At 32.3% G+C, this 25,760-nt stretch overlaps 2 protein-coding genes across 2 annotated transcripts; one reads left to right on the forward strand and one right to left on the reverse strand.

Annotated features, from left to right (window-relative positions):
• Positions 1–94: 94 nt before the first annotated feature.
• On the forward strand, positions 95–12,746 carry LOC106720086 (aminopeptidase N). Its single transcript, XM_045679093.1, has 14 exons — positions 95–182; positions 291–702; positions 4,235–4,408; positions 6,191–6,508; positions 7,291–7,480; positions 7,706–7,965; positions 8,364–8,556; positions 8,937–9,123; positions 10,029–10,126; positions 10,603–10,791; positions 11,209–11,381; positions 11,678–11,800; positions 12,154–12,232; positions 12,499–12,746. Exons 1-14 carry the CDS (start codon positions 95–97, stop codon positions 12,625–12,627), a joined length of 2,613 nt encoding a protein of 870 aa, XP_045535049.1. The 3' UTR covers positions 12,628–12,746.
• Positions 12,747–14,986: 2,240 nt separating this feature from the next.
• Positions 14,987–21,631, reverse strand: LOC106720408 (membrane alanyl aminopeptidase). Its single transcript, XM_014515103.2, has 14 exons — positions 20,973–21,631; positions 20,577–20,729; positions 20,169–20,456; positions 19,118–19,298; positions 18,556–18,833; positions 17,954–18,128; positions 17,613–17,799; positions 17,295–17,398; positions 16,771–16,965; positions 16,239–16,426; positions 15,887–16,063; positions 15,657–15,803; positions 15,376–15,454; positions 14,987–15,199 (listed from the first exon to the last, which is right to left on the reverse strand). Exons 1-14 carry the CDS (start codon positions 21,584–21,586, stop codon positions 14,987–14,989), a joined length of 2,979 nt encoding a protein of 992 aa, XP_014370589.2. The 5' UTR covers positions 21,587–21,631.
• Positions 21,632–25,760: the final 4,129 nt, after the last annotated feature.

The raw sequence follows: 25,760 nt of genomic DNA on the forward strand, positions 1-25,760 counted from the left end.
AAACTTACATATTTGTACATAAGTTTACGTCTAAATATAACCATATAATGAAGGGACGTGTTACCGTTCTGTGGTACCGAAAATTGGTTTTTAAATGAGCGCTAAAAAGGAGGCAGGGGAGGTCTTATTACGCTGGTCACTTTTGGCGCCAAGGCAATGGCCAGTGCAAAATACAAAACGCAGTATTACGCGCGGCGCGCGAGGACGTGTCTATAACTTGAGATCGAAATAAAAAATAAAGATGTTCCTTTCCATTTTTTTCTTTTTAATTTTTTGTACAACAATCAAAGGAAGTTTCGTAGACGAAGAATGTTTAAACTATACAGTGTATCCTGTGCAATATGAATTAACAATAATACCTTATTTTTTTAAAACTGGTGATTCGTATTACGATTGCAACATAGTGGTGACTATAATAGCAAATGCACCGAATGTTAGAGTCATAGAAATGGATGCTAGAGATTTGGATATAAGGCGTGATTCTATCAAAGTGCTCAACGGAGATTTGGATTTGGTAAACAAACATAGACCTTACGAAGTCGACAAAGTCAGAGGCAAACTGTACATTTATTTAGATGATTCTTTAAAACAGTATAATGTACATAAGACTCAATATTTATTAAAAATGTCATTTAATAAACGTTTGAAGAAAGAAAGCGATGGAATATTTATATTGGATTATAATGAAGACGGTACTACCAAGTAAGTAACATATTATTTTTAACTCCATCTTTTTTTTTATATCAGAAGGTGGCTAACGAGCAAACGGCCACCTGGATTCGCTGCAATAGCGAGGCGACCGTTGCCCATAGACATCCGCAAATGCAGATGCGTTGCCTACCTTTAATCAACGGAGAAGGGGACGCACAGAAAGGGGATATTTCTCTTTCCTATGCGTCCCCTCTTCCGCCAAATCCAATTTCCCTTCCCATCCTTTTCTAATAAGAAAGGGGTGGGTAGGGAAAGAGGACTAAAATTAGGCCTCCGGTACCATGCGTGAAATTTAAAAAAAAACGTACTAAGTAGCCTATGTGTTCTTTTAGACGATGTTCAATATCTGCGCGAAATTTCATTAAGATCCGTTGAGTCGTTCCGGAGATAACTTCAAATATCCATCCATCCATCTAAACATTCGCATTAATAATATTAGTAAGATTTCTCAAATATGTATGTAATTAAATCATTAACTGAGTTCAAATCTTTTCATATATTTACAGAAAAATATTTAGTTTTTATCGAATGTCGAATAAAAAATGTGTTCCAGTAAATTTTGTCCTGTCTCTCTGTTTATCGGTTCCATATTACTGTAGACTAGACCTCTCATTTTTACCATCTCTTGTAGGGTTTCTACATAGGTACAATTAGACTACACTATTCAAGGGACACTGATTGCTAAATTTGTGACTCGATTCGAGTCTCGCGTCAGGCGCTGTTTAAATATCCGAACAGTAAACAATCCAGACATTAATGTCAGAACTTTTAAGTCTTAGTGTAATAATACATTTAAATATTCATCAAATGACGGTTTAATAACGTTGTATTATGCTAAATCAATTTTACTCTTCCTTATAATTTTAAATTATGAATGGCCAACGCAACCGCAGTGTTTATGAATTAAATATACCTCATCGTGTTATGACAATGAGGCTAAAGATAACTATATCTTCTGTTTGTATGCGCATGCGACTTTGATATCCATCCATACAATAATTTAAAACCCAACGATAGAACAATGTTCAAAGTAATTGTAAACAAATAAACTTTTTTAGTCTTAGAGCGTGTTTTGTGTAGAAAAATTTAAGCTTTTGTTCCCTTGATATCTATTATTATAGTTAATTTGTATTTTATATGAAAAAATAATAAATTTTTAAAATACATACCTATGAAGACGAAGTTCACCTTGTTCACCCACATTGTTATAGGTTTGAGCGGGGGCGAGTTTTACAACACTTCCTAGATTTAAAATTGAAATAAACGCAATAGATGCTTTAAAATTATGGAATATTTAACTAACGTGGGTGATAGCCTTCTAGTTTGTTATTAATTATTTACTTATATTGTATTGTAATCAAAACATCGTATTTCTATCATTCTATACCGAAAATATGCCTTCGTATAGAAATGACTGAGCGACCGACACACTGGACAAAGTTGGAGGAGGCTTTTACCCGGCAGGGATCCATACACGGATTATAATAATTTTATAAATAATATATAAAGCTAAATCTTACTATATTACTAATATTATAAATGCGAATGTTTAGATGGATGGATGGATATTTGAAGGTATCTCCAGAACGGCTGCATGGATCTCGCTGAAATTTTGTATTGATGTAGAATATAGTCTGGAAGAACACAGGCTACTAATTGGGTTTTTTTAAATACTGCGCGGAGTTACTGGCGTCAGCTAGTGAATAAATAAATAGAAATAACTGAGAGAAGACTTATAGCCAAAAAATTTAATTAAGTGCTTATATATCTCTTATCTATGTTTATACGAGGCAATAGTATCAATTGAATGGTATATCTTCAGAAGATTTTGTATAGTGTTCATTGTAGATGTGTACATCTGTGATGTGTTCTACTGAACATGAATGTCAACTGCAATTGTTGCGACTTACGTAATCCCATTACAGCATAAACTAACAAATTCAAGGTGAATAAAGTACTGAAAACTGATGGAATTCGCACGACTTAAAAAAAAGATTTTTATACAGACAAAAAACTGCATTATATACATATGTCGTCTATCACAAATGTATTCGAATTTGCAAGCTGTTACAGAAAAAAACAGTTTCATATCTATATATATGAAAGGAAGTCATGTTAGTTACACCATTTATAACTCAAGATCGGTCGAACTGATTTGACTGAAAATTGGTGGGCAGGTAGCTTAGAACCAGGAAACGGACATGGGATAATTTTTACCCCGTTTTCTATTTTTTATTCCGCGCGGACGGAGTCGCGGGTAAAAGCTAGTTATAAATGTTTACAAAAAAGGAATTAGTACTTTGTAAACAAATATAACCTTCATTAAATTGCTTCCTGTCATCAAGACGCAGTGGGAGTTAGTTTATAGCCCTAATATTACGGCTCGTTAGCTTCATTCAACAATAACCTCTCCCTTTATTACATTCAAATGTCACATATTCATAATGTTTAGACTATTTTTTTCTTGTAAGGACTTTGGACAACAAACGAAGTCTATTTAAAACTCTTTTAGCTATGAATTGTACTTTGTTTCACTAAGCATTAGAGAACAATGATAAAAATATTATTTGGTGGTCCAAACATATTTTTTTAGATGCTTCATATTAAAATTTGTGTAGCAATTCTATCGGGTGTAAAGTACACCAAAAATCTCATAATGATTTTGATATAATTGACGTTGACGATACGAAGGTGCTTATCGCAAATATTCGTGCTAGGCCCATTTCTTACGTTGCCTAGGCAACGAATTGCTAATGTTTGAGGTAAACATTGACTTGTTAATGGGAACAAATGGGGGAAATAACATAATGGCTCTAATTAAAAGCGATCGATCATGTCTAAATATAGCAAACACATTCTTGACAATGAACGAAATCAAGTATAAAAAATTGTAACCATGTATGAATGGAACAAATAATTTTGGATCTCGTTTGGATCGTTAGTAACTTTCAATATAACCATATAGGCAAACAATATCGTCTATGTATAGGAACTTTTTTGTACTATAAAAGGCGATGAGGCCTACCTAAGCCGTCATTCGAAAGCGGGTATAACCTGCATTAATAGTCAAGCACATAGAGCTTTTGCTTTTTTTTCTTTAATATCATTACGCGAAATACAATCGTACAATCAAACCCTTTATCTGGTATCTTTGTCCTCAAGTTCGAACAACTCGGCATACCTAAAGAGTTGCTATGGATCTCTCTTTTAATCGAACGGATTCTTTGTGTACAATTGAAGTGCACATTAGTCGTGCGTCGCTGGCTCTAAGACGGCCTTGTGACATCCGCGTGGGCGACCAGTTTGTCTCGTGCTCCATATCGGGAGACGTTGTACATAGAACGTAGTGTACACAGATAAACATACCAGATACGGTTAACGAATGCAGTTTGTCTAAAAAATATTTTCAATACTTTGTTAAAATTAACACGATGTCCATGACCAAATAAAACCTTATTTGTTGCCTAAACTTTACGCGCCGTCTACTACGATATATTTATTTGATAAGGTAACTTTCTTCCAGATATTTGTACACAACACGTTTGTCACCGAACAAGGCGAAATACTTCTTCCCCTGCTTCGACAACCCGCGCTTCGAGGCTGTCTTCAAATTCAAAGTCTATCTGCCGCCATCTAGAATAGATATACAAAACTCAAACACCAGTTTGGTAATATCTCAAGAGCAACGTCATTACACGTAAGTTCATTTTTCAATATTGTGTGCCCAATAATTGTATTATTTTATTTACATTTCTAATTCTATGTATTGAAGCTAAACTTGGGTTCTCACTATGTATCTGTACAACAACAGAGATAAACGATTTTAGTAACTAACTTAAGATTTAGATGCATAAATGCGGAAGTATTCTCTTCAAGAGCGTCAGTGACTCAGGGGTTAAGCACTTGACTTGTAATCTGCAGATCTTGGGTTCGAATACCGCCGTGTACCAATGTGTTTTTTGATTATCGATCTACATATCTAAATTTATCCGACCTTCTTACAATGAAGGAAAACATCGTAATGCAAGTTTCATCACAACGCACATATCATCGAAGAAATTCAAAAGATACGAGTATGTGTGAAGTCAACCAACTCGTACTTGGCCAGCGTAGTTGACTATGACCTAGTCAACTAAGTTGACTTAGGGTAGGCTCTAAGCTCGTAGTGGGGACGTATAGAGAGCTGATGATGACAACGTATTCTTCAAATTAGGAGACTTTCTGTAGTTTATTCAAAAGTAGGATATAGTATGATAATAGAACATTGTTGCATTTAAATTGCTTTTAACGTCAATTGAAACGGTATTATTTGATCTATTATATTTTGCGGTGTGTGGTTGAAATGTCATCTGTTGAATACAATATGAAATAGCTAGTCAAGTGTTTTGTAGTGGGTTTTTTAAATGAATAGAAACAAAGTCGGGTAACCTAAATACTAGAATACTTATATCTGATTCCACATGCTTATCGCCTAACTTATTCATTATTATAAATACTATTTAAGATTAAAAACAGGAAAAATTACTTCAGTTAATGTTCCAAATTAAATTAATTTCCGTCTAAGCAATTTCACTCGTACATAGTAACTAGAAAAGGGCGTACTGCTTCCTCAATGGCTGGTAATGCATCTACGGTACCCGTGGTATTGTTGAGGTGTTTGATCACTTAGCTTTAGGCGAATCGCTGATCGTTTCCCCCCCTTATTCTGATAAAACTTAACTTAAGACTTCCTGACATAATAATTAAGACAATAAATTCCGGACGTCACTTCCATATTAGTTTTTCTTCATCTAACAAATTGATCTACCGTCCGGGTGTTTGGAGATACTGAGCGACCGGACGCAAAGAAACCACAATAATTGACACCATTCCCAGTGACCACTCGATCACTTACCTAATATGGTTTAATGGACTGTGTACGAACACTGACAGACTGTGAGCGAAGCTTGTATGTGGTACACAATGGAAAAATACTCTTTGAAATGTATAAAGATAAAAAAAAAACTTTATTAAAACCTGTGACGAAAAAAAAGATTTAGGAGTAATTTTTGAACTTTGAGATTTTGATGACAGTAAAATTAAAACAATTATGAAGAATTAATTTAAGACAAGCATATTGTGGTGGAAATAAGCACATTTAAATGATCAAAAACTATTGAAAGATATTTTAATTTAGAAATATCACTTAAAGATGGTAAATAATTCTTTTATTGCACTATTTATTTCAGCCAGTACTCCAACAGTATGACCATACCTTTATACGTTGAGTACAATTATAATCAGGGAAAGTCGCCAACTTTTTCTAATTCTCAGAACTTGTGTCTATATTAAGCCTTAGAGAAAATTGAAATATCTGCCGATTAGACTTCTAAAGGTTATATGATTGAGGCAATTACAAATTATTACTATTCCAAGAAGTGTACTTTCTTTTTTAATGATGTACAGATATCTTATAATAGATTATTTTTTATTATTACAGGGCTAGTAACGACTACCAAATATACGAATATATACCATCACCACAAGTTGCGTTGTACCAAGTCGGTTTCCATCATTCGAATTTCGGTAATCGCCGAGTCGTAGCCACAAAAACAAATGACACATTAATCGTTTGGGCTCCAATATCTACACTACAGAACTATAATTACATACTCCAATTCGGGGAGTCAATTATAAATCTTATCCATGAGTACGCAACCGTCAATCGACCGCTTGTGTACGGCCCGATCAATTTAGTGGCTGTACCATCCATCCTTAATGGATACGAGATAGGAAGTTGGAATCTCTTAACCAATGGGTAAGTGTGTAATTCATTTGTTTTATAAGTGCTTTTGATTAATGCTTTGGATATTTATGGTTCTATTACCTGATCGCATTTTAATGTTCAGTCATCAGTCGTTACTGCTTTGTAACATATCGCCATTTAGTATATTCCATCCATCTGTCCGATAAGTGAAATATAGAAGCGGATTTCTACGAGTAATGTCAAAAATGATTTATTAATCAAACATTGCTAGACATAATAAGGGAAAAACTAATTACGCGAATATTCTACAGAAATATTTGCAACAATGTTTCCTATTCATCTGGAGTGTTATTCTGAAAAATTTGCTCTTCCAAAATAAACATTGCGAGCAGAAATTTTAAAACAAAACATTGATGCTTACGTTACCACTAGCCTTGGTACTGTTGACCTCGATAATTCTTTAAGATGTTAGTGAAAGCATATAAATGCAAACATTAATCTGTCTCAACGATGTCTGTAAAATGTGATTAATTGTAATAGAAGTTATTAATTATTTCAGTGATAAATAAATGAAATTAAGTAAGGAAATATGAGAAAGAATCAAATGTGTGCAATGTCATAGAAAATTCATCTTTCTAGTTATATTAAAACATGTAAATATTAATGTCGACTAAGCACTGTTTTAAATTTACTAGTTCATTAATATGAAGTACCAGCAAAACCTTTCATGACAGTGATGAAAAGAATATCCTCATTAACATTACCATTAGCAAATCACCAATCAATCCGCACTTAAGAAAAAGTAACTAATCAAATACTATTGCTTGCTTTAGAGACAACAGACTTATGTACATACCTCAGGTGACCAGTATAAAACAGATGGAGCTGATGAAATTTGAACTAGCACAGCAGCTGAGCAGGATATGGCTCGGCAATCCCGGTGAGCCCGAGAGGACGAGGTGGAAAGAGGAATGGTTCAAAGAAGGAGTTGCTACATATTTAGCATATTATTTGTTAGCTCAGGTAACGTATACACACAGTTGAAAACAACATCTTTTTGAATAATAAATTCAGAATTATGAAGATAATTTCTATACCAATCGAATACACAATTCAATTGCTTGATTTTTCATGGTTAATGTTCCAAAAAGACCGATATCCAATTCCATACCGCTGTAGCTTTGCGGACGAAGGAAAATTAACCGGACGGTCAATTTAATAAAAATTTTGTGCTTTTAAATATTTCAGTACAATCACGAAGATCAAAGTTTAGGACAAAGTTCAACAATAGGTAAATACGGCGTCGAGATGAAGCACAAGGCGATGTTAGTGGATTGGTACCACAGTACGCCAGCGTTGGCAACTTTCAACAGAACACTGGCTATCGAAATACCTTCAAGGTACAAAAGCCTCGTGACAATGAAGACCGCATCAATATTATGGATGGTCGAGAATTGGCTTGGATCGGAAAAGTTTCATAAGGCGTTAGTAAGATACATCAATTCAAGGTACGTTTGATTAATTTTTACACCTAAAATATTTATAATTTTACAAGAGTAAGTATGTTGTTTAATTCTAAAGATTTACTTCGTATTAATAAGTTATGAGAGTTGAGCAATATATAGGTCAAGATCATTTGATAAGCGAGAAGTACGCTGCTCTAAATGTGCACAATCTTTACACTAAACAAGAAGATAAATATTTCATTGCGAATTTACGTTTTATTTTTGTGCGACTGTTCTTTGTACAAATGATGTATTTTCCGTATTAGCTTTTATTTTTTAACCTTTTATCCTCATCTGAATTTTGAAATGTAACAAATTGTCTCTTCGTTGCGATCTTGCCCTTATCTTAAGGACAAATATTTTGTTCATTGTTATTGCTATATCTTTAATTAAATATACAGGAGAGGGAAATACATATCTTTGGAAGACTTCATGATAAATTTGGATCAAGACACGGTGGAATGTCTTCATCAGTTCTTTAACGGTTCAACTGCATCCAGGGTCCTAAAGTCGTGGTTTCATCAGGCTGGATATCCTATTATTAACGTACAGGTTCTCAGAGATAGGAATCCAAATGTAATTCTTCTTAAGCAGGTAATTCAAATTCTATAATTTAGAAGTTGTGAAGTTCTGAGACCAAATTCACCGTTCAAAACATATTACTAACTCTGTATTTGTCAAAGACAATGACAGGGACGACGATATATTTTATACAGGGATTTTGGTCTAAGAAACCCAAGGTTAGTAATATAACTTTCTGGTTTAACACTTAGAAAAATATTGTAGCTCTTTATTCATCGTGTACAACTTTTTAGTACACTAACGATGTGTTTGTGGCCTTAATGATTTACCAGATATTATGTGTCACGTCTTCTGCTGTTTCCTTTGATCATAAAGAAGATGCGAATTTATTTTAATAGTTCACAGCTATTATTTTTATATCATTTATGGTTAACTTTTTTTTTTAATTCCAGAGACAATTTAGCTTCACAAACCTCAATCGGGTGGATTCAAACTATTTGATCCCAATTTCATATATAATGCAAAACAATGAGAATTGCTTCAACTGCTACCAGCCTCGATTCACCATCGGTATGCAGACGTATTCCTTCGGAGAGAATCTGGATGGCGGCTGGATAATACTTAACAGGAATGCCTCTGGTAATTTTCCTTCAATGTTTGGTACCTTTATCGTACATGATCTATCTCCCATTTCAATAATTTTCGAAACTTTACAAATGTCTAATTATAACTCAAGATCGGTCGAACTGATTTAGCTGAAAATTGATGGGGAGGTAGCTTAGAACTAGGAGACGGACATAGGACGGAGTCGCGGGTAAAAGCTAGTCTATATATATAAAAGAAAGTCGTGTTAGTTACACTATTTATAACTCAAGATTGGTCGAACTGATTTAGCTGAAAATTGATGGGGAGGTAGCTTAGAACTAGGAAACGGACATAGGAACTTTATTTTTATTTTGTATGCATTTTTTTTATTCCGCGCGGACGGAGTCGCGGGTAAAAGCTAGTTAAATATAAATGAGATATATAGATAACTTACTTAAATACTGTATAGGAGTATAAAAAAAGTTTTAGAACATGTTTTTATTTATTGATTTAAATTAATGTTTCTGAGTAATACTTGAATGAAATCATTAAAAAATTGAGGAAAAAATATGGTTGATATGAATATTATGAATGCGAATATTTTGTTTGTTTACACACAATATTCTAAGAAGAGAACGCTCTTGAATCTGACCTCAAAGTAGTGACGCCGGGTGTGTCATAATCCTTGGCCGAGGTGGAAATAATCTGCGGTCTATTTGTGGAACCGTTGCATGAGTTCATGCGTTTATGTGTAAAATCCCGACTTGAGTCAGAAGCAGAAACTATAAGAACAACATGTGTTATATTTTTCATTTCTCTCAACAAAAATCCTGCTAATTTAATAAAAGTACCTATCAGAGCTTGCCTTAATGGTGCAGAGCTATATTTCCCTTCATACCTTTATGTTATTTTCTTTTCCTTATGGAGACGTTTTTGTTAATATTTTTTATTAATTTCAGGATATTATCGTGTCAACTATGATACTTACACGTGGAGACTTATTGCGAAAACATTAAAGGAAGACCATCTTGCTATTGACGAATTGAACAGAGCTCAGGTATGTTTTAAGCTCTGGCGTAGAGTAACCAAAAGCTGTACCACTAATAAGCTTAAATTTTGTTCCTAAGTAAATGGATTCTTACCGCGATTACTCTTTTTGAGCTCATGTACTATTATTATGCATGCAACTGTGCTGAAATATCAGGACTGCAAACAACTTATTTGTAAATTTATATTTATAATTGGCTAAACACTCATGTATTCGAGCCTATCGGGATCGAGCCCTTCTTCAGCTTAATTATGGTAAGAATCCCGTTTTTACGAATAGTATTTCAGTAAAAACCACGAAACTTTAAAGTTATAAGCGTAAAATCTTTTATAAAAGTTTTTAGAGTTGTCACCGTACTACCGCCATCTGATGTATGAATTTGGCAACTATTCCCACATTCAGCTGTGGTTGAAAATAGATGGAGCTTTTACAAAAAGGACGATGGACTTTTTAATTCTTTTTAAAACAATTATTATTTTCAATAGATTGTTAACGACGTATTTGCGCTATTTAGCGCTGGAGATTTGGACGTAAACATCGCGATGACAGTTTTGGATTATCTCAATGAAGAATTGAGCGATATAGTTTGGGATGCTGCTGTTGATGGTTTCAATTTGTTGAAGATAGATGGCGCTAATTGTCATATGACAAAGACCTTGTATCAAGAATGGCAGGTAATTCAGCACAAATAATAGTTGCCCATCGAAATTAAAAAAAACTAAAGTAGTTTTATACCAATATCTGTTTCATATTTCAACATCAATATTATTAAAGCTGGAATACCTCAACTCAATCAATAGAATGTTTCATTAATAGGAATTTCATTGGACTGTACTCCGTATTATTTATTTTGTTCATTGTATACCAAAACAATTGAAGTTCATATTAATATTGCTTTGTGCGTGACCTTTGTTTGTTATTCGACAAAAAACCATATTGCAATTTATGAATAATATAAAATTAAGATCATTTTTATGAAAAATTGCATGATTCGAAATTGAAATAATAAATATTTTGTTCGAAATTAGAATTTCTTCAGTCTTAAAGTATCTTGTATTTTTTTTATTAATAGTAAATATTTTATAAAACAGGAATTTATGCGTTCAAAAGTAGCCTCATTGTACAAACGACTTATAGACAACCGCGAACAACGTCCGAACGTACGACTCTTCAGAAGTATTATTGTTGATTTTGCCTGTACCCTCAGACATCAGCCTTGCTTGAACTACATGAAAACGACTCGTGCACATCTTGAGAAACAGAGGTATTGTAAAAAAACTATAAAAAAAATAATTTCGTAATTTTAGCTTCAATACTGAGTTTATCTTCGAAAACCAACGCTTATATTCACTAAGTACAGTACAAGTTATTTTGGTAACCTATAAATATCTGTTTTCATAAAAAACGCATAAAAAAATTCTATATTGGTAATTAAATTTATTTAAAAAATACTTGGCTGAATTATAATTTTTATTAATAGGCTTGTTTACGTTTCGGTTATACTAGTTGAACTGTGTGAACTCATAATTTCTAAATAACTAGAAAAATAATTGTTTTCAGAATTAATCCAGATTTTCGTGAAACGTTTTACTACGTACTTCAAAGTGAATCAAATTTAAATTACGGCAGTGAAGGCCTAAATCGTTGCGAATTGGAGGAGAAAATCAACGCAGAACACAAATTGTGAGTAACATGTTTTAATAAAACACGTAAAATGTTACATATAATTAGTATTTATGTAATTACTACAAGACTAAGTCTCAAAGTTTAGTAATCGAATTGAATCAGTATTTATCAAATACTAGCTGTCTCCCGCGACTCCGTGTGCGCGAAATTAAAAAAAATAAAATTAATAAGTAGCCTATGTATTCTTCCAGACTATTTTCTACATCTGTGCTTAATTTCATAAAGATCTGCTGAGCTGTTCCGGAGATATCTTCAAACAAACATCCATCCGTCCATACATTCGCATTTATAATATTAGTAAGATGAATAAAAAACATAGAATAAAAACAGTTATATGTTCATTTTTTCAGGCGCGAACAAAACAGATTTTTGTACAGAATACCGACGGGAACTCCTCGACCACAGGAACTTGTACGTTCAACTACTGAGGTAAATGTTATTTGCTGTTATTTTTTATTTAAAGCTTATGATAATATTCTTTTCCGTCAACATTTGCTTAGATTTATTAAAGATATGCTACTTTTGTTGTACCATCGACACATTTTTAATTACTTATTAAAATTCCAAATCAAAATTATGGGTGATAGAAAAGTTGTGCCTAATATTTACTCCCACACAGAAACACACATAAATCCACACTAAGGCTTTAAAGTAATCTGATTGCGCGAGTTAATATATTCTTTATCACTTTCCAGTTCGTGCCAACCACCGAATCTTCGACAACTGCACAAACTTTAGTGGCAGAACCCGGAGGATCTGCTTCGATAATGTCTTCCTTGTTTGTTACGATCTTATTAGTAACAATAACTATTATTATAAGATAAACTGGATTTAGCTAAATTACTGGATAAATGGAAACGAATTACTAATTTCTGGGTTCAGATTCTTTTGTTTAGTATTTCTGAGGCGTATGATTTTCAAATTGTGAGATTTCCCAACGAAACGCCTGTAAAAACAAATTGTGTTCATGTTTGAAAAAACATAGACAACAATATTATTTTTGTGTAAATGTTGTAGCAGTGAAAATCCACAAGTATTAAGATGTTCAATTTTTTTCTACCTTCTTAGTATAAAAAGTGTTATATTCCAATTTAATAGATCACATTTGACACATCATCAAAATACAACGACGTTACTTTGTAACGGCGGGAATATTTAATTTGTTTAAAAATCAGAACTGTACAATAGCTTAACTTTTTTCAAATTTCTATTCCGTATTTGTTTTAATAAACTTCGAACGACGTTACAATGTTCCATCAGTATATCCTTTTCCTTTTTACATTTGGTATGTTATCTAAAATAATTATACAAAAAGATATTGTTCTTGAAGTACGTATCGTTTTCATTCGACCTTTTTAGACTTCATTTCCCTATAAAGCTAAAACTGATAGCTGTCAAATATGATCTTTTAAATTGATTCAACTGTAGTAATAAGTATTATTATTATTTAAAGCGCTGCCATAACTAAGACTAACTTTGTTTTAAAGAATATTCAGTGGCTAAAAAAACTTGCTAAATTATTTAATACACATTCCTATTTATACTTATTTATTGGCTTGCTTTTTAATAAAATTAAATAAATAATAAAAAAATGTTTTGCACTTCGTAGAAATGTAAAAAAGTATAATATACAATTAAGATCGAAAACTTTATCGCAAATTTTTTTTTTGATTCAATTTATAGTTTGTATATAAATCTAGTCAACTTTTATTTATTAAATTTTAATTATTTAATATTCATTTAATTTCTAAATAATAAACTGAAATGAAAATATTACTTTAATTTATTATTTCCAATGTCAGAGTCAGGTTTGAACTATGAATAAATATTTCAGCTTCGGAATAAGTTCATTTTCAACGTCTTTATCACGTTCGAGAAAAAAAAATGATCATCGTTCTACCTACAAGTTTATTAAACAAACACAATGTAATATGTACACAATAAACTTAATAATAAAATAAAATAAAATAAAAAATATGAATAAAATAAAAATCCTAAATTTGAAGCAAGAGGACGCGTTTGCGACAAATTTAGTTTATACATTTTTTTATTTCTAAATACAATAATTTAATATTATTATTTTAATTAAAAAGCCGTGAGTGATAATGCAGTAATACAAATATTAAAATTAATTCTTAAACAAAAAAAAAATAAGAAATTAATAATTAAGTTTTACTAAACTGCTATAACTAAACTAAAAAATATAACTACTTAGGTATATTTTTAAAACTTAAATAAGAGTTGATTATGTAATAAAATATAATTAATTAGTAACTAACACTTTGTGCAATTTTGAAATTTTATTTCAAGATATAAAATTTTTAAATGCTAATCAACATTCAACCTTAATTCACTTAAAAATAAAGTTAAAATCCATTAAAAAATTCACATCAATCAATCTAGTTACACTTCTGTATAACAAGAAGTGATTACAAACAAATTCACTCCATAAATAATTTGCAGCCCATTTTCAATAAATATTAATTTGATTAAATTTCAGGCCAGAATAAAATCTTTGGAAATGATTTTTATAAAGAGATAAACGAGCAAGCGACTACTAGATTTTACGAAAATAGCAAAGCAACCACTGTTCATAGACTTAGCAATTGCAAATTGCCTGCCTTTAATCGACGAAGAAGGAGACGCACTCAAAGATAATACCTCCCCTTCCTATGAGTCCCCTCCTCCATGAAATCTACTTCCTCTTTCCATTCTTTCCTTATAAGAAAAAAATGGTAAAGCAAAGAGGATTAGAATTAGCATAGCATAGTCGTACTAAACAAAAATCTAATGTCTAAATTAAAACATTTAAACTTGCTGCAAAAATATTTAGGATCTTATTAAAACTTCATATACTATCAAACCAGATAATATAGAGTTTTTTGTACAATGTTCAAACTTTAAAATTAGAAAAAATATATATTGTTCTCCAGCTAAGTAATAAGAATAAAGTATATTTTAAAGTTATTAAATTTATAATCTTATTTGTTTAAATGCTATATATCTCTTATTTCATATTAATTTAGACCTTAAATTAAATACTAAGTAAATAGTTTTCTAGAATCAAATATATCGTGTACGTTTACTAAAATGAACAACCTTTCCATAAACTAATAAAATTAATAATCACTAATTATTAACTTATATACTAAACTAATTTCTTAGTCAAAATTATAAATAAAATTAATTATTGAAAATAGTAATAACTAGAGATAGAGTTATTAAAATTGCCGAAACAAATATAGTTGTCGCATCATTTTCGTCAATCCATTCGTAGACATATTCGAGTTGTGCATTATCCCAATCTACATTCTCATCAACATGTGTGGCTACTCTTTCTGCAAAGTCTTCAGAATCATCTAAATTATTGTTCCTTGAACCAGTCCAGTTAATAAACTGAAATACAAATATAACCAACGTTAGATTTTCATTATTATTTTGATCAAAATGTGGCTAAAGTGTTTTGCGTTATTATAATTAAGGAAGAGCCTTTAACTTATTACTAAATCACCTTTTTCTTTAATGCAGCTTGATTAATTGCATTGCATTTTTTAAACTATTTTAACACTTACATCAGTAGACAAATCTGCATTCGCCATGTTGTCTGCTAGTGTCAATATGATATCTTCCAGTTTGTCTGCACCACCGTACCTATATAACAAAAAATAAATAAAATTTAATGTAATATACACTCAACTGAAGATAACTAGGGTAAAAGCCCGATGATGACGAAATTTCCTAAATTTTAATAACGTCTTAAGTCGATTTCCTCGTTTCAAAGCGTAAAATATTACAGGTGTGCAATATTGGTGACTTTTGAAAATATTTGAAGAATTATTAAGAAAATACTAACCTAGATCTAATTTCATTTGTTCTTAACGATATAAAGCTGAGAGCGAGCCTTGCGTTCTGATAACTGCTCTCTGCGACTGCTTTAAAGATCCTTACACTTTCCTCAGCGCTGTACGGGCTATTATTTGCTACTGTTTCTTCTAAAAACCTAAGAATAAAAAGAAGTTAAAACAAAATACTTATCAAAAAATAGAAAATAGTTTATTACATTTAACGTTGCATGAAACTTACGTTCTTATAAAACCGGCATCTTGAGAACAAGCCAGTGACTCCAAAATTACTATACGCTCATAATACGATGGTTCAATTTCCAACCGTTCATATAATGCTGTTCTGACATCTTCGTCACCCTCTCTCACCATCGTGCAATAAACCGCCGGTCTCAAATCCCGAGGAATGTCAGGATTTCTGAAATCAAAATTGCAATGTTTCAATTATAACTTTCAGATTTGAATGTGAAGTGTAGTGTTAAGAAAAGTTTTTTCTTTTCGTAGTCAGTAGTTTTTTTCGTTTAATATTTAATAGATGGTTCGGTTTCAGTGTCGGACACAAAAACTTATTAACTTATTATTATTATACTTACACAACTTCATTATTATTAGGATCATAAAACAGGTCAACGGCAACAGCAATACAGGGATCATAGTTAGATCTGCAGGCGTGGTCCATTACTAAGCCTCTTGTAAGGGACACCATGGCGGGTTCTGTCACACGATCCGGTTCGAAGCCAATTTCATTTTCAAATGCAACAATTGCTCTTCTCACCATTCTCTGTTAGGAAAAAAACGAGATCTGATATTGATGTCTATCCACTATTCCTGTCTCAATGTTGTGTAACTAGGAATAGGAAACTACTGTTAGTACTATAGTAATGCTATTTATTAGGGTATATTTCACACTTAAAATGACAAATATGTATTACAGTTCAGAAAATTAGTATTGCAGATGTCCATGGGCGTCGATGAACACCTTGGTGTTCCCGCTGTTCGTTTGCCCCCTTCTCTTATAAAAAAATCATATTCTTACGTATTATACCAAAACCTATTTGTTTTTCTTGAGAGCATACCTAGATAAAGCTTTGTATCTTAAAACTAACTTTTGATACTTTTACTTACTAAATAAATATCCTGATCTAAGTCCTCATCTTCTTCAACCATTGCTGTAAGTCGTTTCCTCAAAAAGTTCATATTTCTAACGAACGCCTTCCAAACTGCATACTCTGTTTCATGTTCCATAGTGAGAGCTATTCTCAATGCAATTTCATAATCGATTTTACTAGCCCTTGCTAAGTTTAATGCGTCGTCCAGTAACTAAAATTTTTGGACATTTTTAATAAGTTTGAAAATGTTTGAGATTACTATTAACCATATTTCTGTTTTTGATCTGAGTTTCAATATTAGGCGTTTTGCACTAAATATTACCTTTTAGATATAATTTCGGAGGTTTCCATGTCAAATTACTACGGTATGTACTGAGAAATCTATTATGGTAACTTGAATGGTAAAAATGTTAAATTGAATGTGCAAAAGACAGAATTACAATTGTAAAAAACTAAATTGACTGCGAAATCTAACTTATAATTAATAAATGGATTGGGAAATACATGTTTAAATAAATATTAAATTTTGTCTGAACTTACTGCAGCGCGGTTCAGTGGGTGTATCTGTTTCCTGCGCTCCGGGTCTTCGAGAGCTTCTATCAAGTTATCCCATAAATCTGGATCGTAGTTCACTCGATAATAACCTGTATTTAAATAAATAACATTCTTATACGAACATTTGTCGTACTAAAATATCAAAATTTTAGTAAAAAAAAAGTATACACTTTTCGGATATATGTAATTAATACGAATTTGAATCGTGATGATAAAAATATATTTATGTATGAATGAACATATGTAATACTTTTTGGGTAAAAAATCTTAATCATCTGATTAGTAAAATCTTATTGATCTTACCTTGAGCTTGAATGTTAAATATGATCCAGCCTTCCTCTTCATCGATATCCAAATCCAAGGTTGTTGTTCCATCAATAACACTTATTGGATGGATATTATTATCACCAAAGTTTGGATTCTCACTGGTCGTGTATGTTATGGGTATTTCATAGTTCCTTTGTGCAACAGGGGAGAACGCAAAACGCTCCTGAAAATAAGATTAAATATTAATATTTATACTATTGTTCTTACGTCTTGTGTTGAATAGTAGAGTTATGGCACGGAATCAAAAGTACGTGTCTACTTTTATAATGGTAAGAATAAAGAATACTTTTGTACCAAATGTTAACAAAAACAATTACCTGCGTAATAAGGACACCGCCTTGTCTCAAACCAACATGAATTGTAGGATAGCCTGTGGTCTCAACCCATGCTTCTAAGAAGTCTTGTATATTGTCTATTATATCACTACCGCCAAATAACCATTCACTGTTAATTGCGTCGTAGAAGTTCAATGAATTAACTGTTTGTAAAGATCTGAAAATACATTAAACACGTTTTTTTATAGCAAACGGCCACCTGATTCGCCGAAATAGCTAAACAACCGCTGCCCATAGACATCCGCAATTAAAGACGCGTTTCCTCTCTTTTATCAACGTAGAAGGGAAAGAGGATATTTTCCCTTTTCCATCCCATCCATTCTTAATAAGAATAGAGTGGGAAGGAAAAGAGCACTAAAATTATGTCTCCGGCACGCACACTGATCAGACGAAACGCGGAATTACTTTCACTACACGCCTGTTTTCTGTGTGGTCGTGGTATTTCACCCGGCACATTTATGTACCCAACAAACAATGTTATTGCGGGATCTATCATATAAAATGTTATTCTTGAACAACAAAATACACTTTGTGAGACTTTTTCTTCGAATTTGTGTTTAAACCTCAACCTAAAATTAGTGTACCTGCTATTGAGGAGTGCTCTAGCAGCTAATTGTATAAAATCATCATTAGCCCCGCCCAGTACCAGTCTTAGCATTCTCATTATAGCGGGAGCTTTGTATTTCAACAATCCATTAACATTGTGCCTTATATCTTGTTCATCAAAAATATCTTCATTCGGTTCCAGAGCTTGAGTATTGATGTATGCATCTCGAAGAAGACTTTCTTGGATTACTTCTGTTACAAATAATGTGTTTACGTCTAGTAAAGCATTATCTGTGTCAAGGGGACCCTCTTGGAACTGGAAAATACAAATATTATTAATAAATTCAATAGCATTAGCTTAAACGTTATATTTATTAGAATGTAGTAGAAGTATTGTTCCGCTTGCCTATTAGTAGCCAGGCTAATTCAATTTTTTGGATATTCCTTAAATGATATGAAAATCGATCCAGTGATTTGAATTCTTTCTTTAATAAGACTATTTATCTCTTTAACTATTTTTTTAACTTCTATTATTTGAAATGTAACTACTACTGTATTTAACTATTTTATAGGTTTATTAAACGTACGACATATACTTACATCCTTAAGTACTTCGTATCCAGCATATGTAGACAGGCCACTGGTAACCCATTGGAAGCGCCAGTTTTCAGGGTGTATGACGTAACCGAACCATTGCTTCGACATCATCTCTGCTATTCTAGTAAGTGCGAGTTGTCTTTGCTTTACTGAATGGTTAATTTCCATGAAAACATATGGTTCCCTAAAATAATAAAAATTGTAAAGACCCGATAATTATTACAATAATTTGATAATTAAAATTTCTAATGTTTTTTTTATTTTATTTTTAAGATTTCGCATTTACGATGTTAGTAAGATTGTTGACTATTGTACATTTTTACTCTAAACAATATATGTGTACATATATATTGATAGGAAAAGCGGAATGGAGGAAATTAAGTAAGTTTTTTAGCATATAGCATTATACCTATATAATGCAGCTACAAATATATATTATTATAACATGTTTAATTATTCATCTTATATGTAGACAAAAACGGTGTAGAATTTCTTGGTTATATAACATTAGAGGATAAGCGACTTGAGTATTTATAGATATATACTGGATGTGATGGAATACCGCGATAACACAGTATCGTATTCAACGGATATCTTCATCAATTTAATCATGACAATATCAAAATGATACGGTTTTGCGTCACAAAAGTTTGAAAAGAAATCATGTAAATGAAAACAAATTGAAATTGATTTTGTATTTAAATAAGAAATTTACTGTGTATTTAAATTATGTTTTTAAGTACCTTAATTTACAGTAAACTTATAATTCAAAACTATTTTCTCCAAGGTTATAGCTATTAGAAATGCTGATGTTTAGAACAGCGGATGGCTATTTGTTATTAGGTATCTCCAGAACAGCTAAACGAATTGTTAAATTGATTTTTTTTTGTACTACAAAAGATAAATCCAAATGTCCCTCAAAATAATATTGGCAGTCGTTAATGAACCTAAATAATTGTAATTCAAAACTACTCGAAAAATTAGGTTAAATATAACTTACTCTGGATGATTCTTTGAATACTCATATGCTACGCAAATATTTATCACGACTTACCAAATGCACACAGTTGACAGCGCGTACCAATCTCTGTCAGTATCAGGTAATGCTATGATGTGCATCCTTTCATTTTGATTTAGAATAATTTCAAGATAAGGTTTGTTTGTCCATTCGTTGAGTGCATGGTAATAATGGTTGATGGCGATAGACGCTTGAGCCTCTTGGTTTATGACCTGTGGACGTCCGTTCAACACGACGTTCGGTGTTGGGAAATAAGCATTGTTGAGATTGTGAGCTACCATACCCCATAAATGTGGAGGACCTTGTAATGGTCTGAACTGCGTTCTGTCGAAACATTAAGAAATCATTACATATGCTGATGCCATCTCAGCATTTGAGTATTGAAATATTTTCATAAGGAGAATATTTTACGAAATGTTATAATAAAAATAGCAGTGTACGTACTGACTGTTGTCTTCTAGCATTGAATTCACCACCAAGTTGTCATACTCAATGTTATTAAACGTGAACCTAATTGTGGATGATTGGTTCGGTTCATCGATACAAGGGAAAACCCGTCTTGCGTACGTAGGATGTAGGTTCATCGCAAGATAAGTCCTGGAACAATACAAATAAGTATAAAATAATTTGATATTATAAATTGTACAGAGAGCATTTATGCGGTAGGTATCTATTCATCTAGCCATACACCAGATTGTTCGAAACGTATGAAGAAGTTCGTTCAACAAAAATTCCTCAGGATAAACGAAAGAAGTATACTACAATAAAATTATAATAGTATAAATTACGTGTGACGATTAATTAGTTATTGATTTTTAAAGATTGTTTTGAAAATATTACTTGTCATCGTATGATCCTGCATACAATCCCAATCCATTTCTATTTAATCGGCCAGTATATTCTATTACTACTATAAAAGATGAAGCACTTAGTCTAGGATTAATTTCCAGTCTATTATTCCTGACCCTAAATGGAGTCTGCGCAAGATTTGATTCAGTCAAAATCGCGGTCATAACTCGTGTTATCACCAAATCTTGGAAATGGAAAATAATTGCATCTTCCCTTGAATTATGCTCGAGTTGAATTTCCATTAGACTTCTGCCAGTAAAAGTTTCACCGTCTACTGTTATCTGTATGGTATGCCGTCTGACTTCTTGACCTGGTCTAACATTATTTCGTAATGGAGACGGAGCAACATTTCTAGTAGTATCATTACGCGAGTTTGTAGCATTTAATTTCTTTTCATTATCTTCATTTATAATACTATCGTTTACATCAATTAGATTTTCAAAATGCACTTTCGGTTTTAGTGTTATTTCAAAAGTAGCATCTATTTCATCTGTATTTGTGTTATAATTTAAATTTTGCTGTACAGGAAGAGATATCACACACACTTTCAAAAGAACTGTGGTCACGAAAATAACGAACTTCCACTGCCTTTTGTTACGGGCCATTATCAACAGTAAAATGGCCTTTCACAACGTGTTCTTGCGATCACTACACAGTGTAACATGCGAGTAACGAAATCATTAATAAAAATAGATTTATAAGTTTTTAAAACAGGATACGTGACATAGATAATGTCAACAAACAGAATCAAAAGAGATAAAATTGAAAAATTTAAGATGATCTTAAAGTATTTACGTCAAAGAAGCTTTAAAGAGAATTGGTCTCAGGTTTCTGCACATTTTTTATCATAAAGTGACAAGATGAGCATTTAGTCGCATCTTTAATTGGTAAGTGACTGTCATCGATAAAATTATTTTGATATTTTATATGTGTAAGGTACCCAGACCATCATCATCATCAACAGCCTGTAGGTACACAGATGTTAGGTCAAAAAATTATAATAGGTACTAATTATTCCCAAACATAGTGCACGACATTTTCATGTTATAATATGTTAAGTGTTGAAAGAATTGATTGAGTCATTTTGCTACAACAAGTGTTTCTTTTATACTTTTTCAGCTTAATAGGATTCAAACGCAACATTCATTACAGTAATAGACGCCAGCAACATTAACATCTGTTGCACAGATCGCTCGCCCGTTGAAATACGACAACCACATAAAATAGATAGACGTGAAGTGATAGTAATTCTGCGTTTCATCTCATGAGTATGCATTCCGGAGGCGTAATTATAGTGCTCATTTTCTTCCCACCCTTTACTTACAGGGGAAGAATAGAAAGGGGAAGTAGATTTGACGGAAGAGGAGACGCGTAAGAAGGGATATATTATCTTTTTGTGCATCCCTTCCTCGTCGATTAAAAGTAGGAAACGCGTCTGCAATTGCGAATGTCTATGGGCAGCAATGTCCCCGCTATTCTGGCGAATTCAGATGTACCATCTACCAGAATTTTGCTCGTTCACCACCTTATAATATAAAAAAAAACGCAAGATTGAAAACAGCAGGGATAAGACTATAAGGAAGAAAGAAATAGTTATTCACAGGAATCGACGTAATTAAATCCGATAAACATAAATCCTTAGATGGATCCGGAGGACAAAAACCTGGTGCGAACCCATATGAGTTGCTTAAGTACAGGGAGATGATGATGATGAAATAAAGTAAAGTTCTTAGAGTTTTTTATTTATTATAAGTAAGTAACCTTTAAGATTGCATGTGGCATGTACGATGTTGATGGCTCTATCTCTTTTATATTTTTTGTATAACCAGCTTTCAGCAGATGCGTTACAACTTTCATTTTTCCTATGTCTTTAATTGCTCCTATTCTCGTCCTTCTTCTTTTTTATATTCTGTCTCTTTTCTCTTTCTTACACAAAGGAAGAAATTAACTGTTTACTGTTGATTTGATATTCAATGAGTAAAACCTAACATCGCGTTAACAATCGCGTATTCTTTTGCCTCCTCATATAATAAAGAATCAGCGTACTCTGAGTACATGTGAAAGAAGCATGTAACACTTTCACATGTACTTAGAATTTTACGCCACTTTTAAGAATCTTTATCGCAAGCCCACATTCCTCGAGGCCGAGTTTATTGACGTTATCTTGAATTTTAGCAGTTTATCAATAAATTTTGAGTGAACGATCCTCCTATCCTATATCGCTCCCGACAATATCAACTCAACAACTCTTATCGAATAGCGTTATAAAATAAAATGATCACAAGATTAAGCAACTATACGTCCCTATCTTTAAGTGTGTCCGACAAAAGCACAGGTTCTTCTGTATCAAAACTTTATTGCGTGAAAAAATTGTATGCCTTTAAATCCTTCCTTACATGAAGAAAATACTGATACTTCTTTCCATCTATGTATTTTAACGCCTTTTGTTATGCTGCTAGTATCTTATGGTAGAGTTATACTAAGCACCTTATATCTTAAATTTCAAGATGTTTTTACTATCATGTGTAAAATCATGTGACCATTACTTATGCATTGATAAGCGTCTCAGCATTACGTCAATAGCTTATCGTGTTAAAAGGCTACTAACATAAAAGCGTTAGTTCTTATGTACTAATGTTTTAAAATTGTAACAAAATTTAGTAAAAATAATTACAGTGGTACACTTTTGAATTGAAAAAAATATTAGGCGCTATCGAAAATATTATGAACTCAAAAACAGTAATCTATTCATCTCATTGTAAGAAACCGTCATATCAAAACACACCAATAGTCTATCGGCTTGAGGTAAGGTTTACGAATCATGTGGTTGTAGGTTCGAATCCTCTATTGCGCAATTACACACTTGAACATTATCTTCATGTTCTTAGCATAAAGTCTAGCAAATTTGAAGTGGCCAAGTCGGTTTGAAACACTAAGTGTAGTAAACTTAACAGATATAGCATGTTCGTAATGGTACTTACCCGTCGTTAACGTATCTACCAACATACAGGCCATTGCCAATAGTTTGTAGAGATCCTCGATATTCTATTCTAAAATTGTACAAAGTCGCTTCAATGCCTGTACTAATTTCAAGTAATCCATCGTCTACATCAAAATCTGCATTTTGGAAATTAGACCCTCCAGCCATTGAAAACTGAACAGAATCTATAGTTAAACCTTCGACTTGTAAGATGATATCATCTTCTCGTGTACTGGCATCTTCTACGATCACCTGAGCTAGTAATCTTCCTGTAAATGTATCACCGTTGCTGTTTACAGTCATTTCCACATCATAATTCGTTACCGACATTCCTGGCCTCACTTGATTCCTTGATCCTGCATCAGAATTTTTCAAAATATTCTGTTCAGTAATATCAAGTAAAACAGTATCATTTGATTCTTTCGTTTCCGTTATATTTAATTTAGCCACTTTAATGACTTCCTGTTCTATTACTAAATCTGGGACTTCAATAATTTGATTTTTAATCGGTAAAGCTGAAATTGTTACTACTAATGTTAAATAACATATTGTTCGTATCACACTCATTTTTACAACTTCTTTCATTTTTACTATTTAATATAATATTTCATCGGCACAATATTTGTGGTATCACTGAAGCAGACTTGATTACTTTGATTCTTGATGTCCACTACATCATGATTGATAAAAAACTAAGAGTGGGAAAGTTCCGCAATAAACTTATATTTGGAGAGCGAGAGTTTTAGTTTAGATAATACAAGATATTGTACACTTCAAAGCAAATAAAATTATCCAACACGTTGCTACAGAAACTGAATACTTTATTTTATTTATTCTTTTTTTTTATTCGTTATTCTTTGATAAATATACAACATTAGAATCCTTTTGATTCTATAATATATCGACGCTGGAAAGCATAAACGTTGTAACCCTTGAAATCGCGAATATGTTTTTTACACGTTTATAATTTCAACCATTATCAAACGATAATGATTTTATTATAGGTTAGCACAAACTACACAACATTGCTAAATACCGCATGCTTGTAGGCGTATCAGCTCACGAGTTATCATTTTTTGGCTCTCCTGTAAAGTTCATACTTTCGGGGTTACAGCGTTTACGCTTACTAGCGTCGATATTCTTCTTTCAAACAAAATGTCTGATTACTTAGGAACTATCAGAGCACAAAAAAAAATTATGATATATTATTTTTGATTAATTAAGCCAAATTATTATTCAAAATAATAATTAAGTTTATGTGACGATGCATATTATTTTTTTTCTTAAGTATATTAAAATCTGCCCACTTTTCTTGTACAAGAAATCAAAATTTTAGTAACTACTTTTTTGTGCAACTGAGTATACAATTTCGCGTCTCGCTTGTGGGAGTCATCTCGGCGTGACAGCAAGAGATATGGGATTATTGCTTATCAAATCGGTCAGCGACAGGCTTGTGCTAGATTAGTGGACTGTGGCGTATTGTCTGTAACACGACTATAGGTAGGTGCGCGGTATTTACTTACGGCAAATTTAAAAGCATAAGAGCTACTTTAAGTTTTTTAAGTTCAATGTGCAAATCGATTTAATATTTATTTGAATTAATTCAATTGGTAAATTTTTCTGTTTTTTGTTTTTAAAAAGAAGGAATATAAATTATAAATGAAATTATTCATGTAACAAAATAATTTAATTCTCTATTTAAAAAAACATATAAAATAAATATTATGCTAGAGCTTTATTGCTATTAAACATTTGCAAATAGGCTCAAAATAATACAAACATTGGTAATAAAATGTACA

The sequence above is a fragment of the Papilio machaon genome, chromosome 8, assembly GCF_912999745.1.
Source record: "Papilio machaon chromosome 8, ilPapMach1.1, whole genome shotgun sequence".
NCBI lineage: Eukaryota > Metazoa > Arthropoda > Insecta > Lepidoptera > Papilionidae > Papilio > Papilio machaon.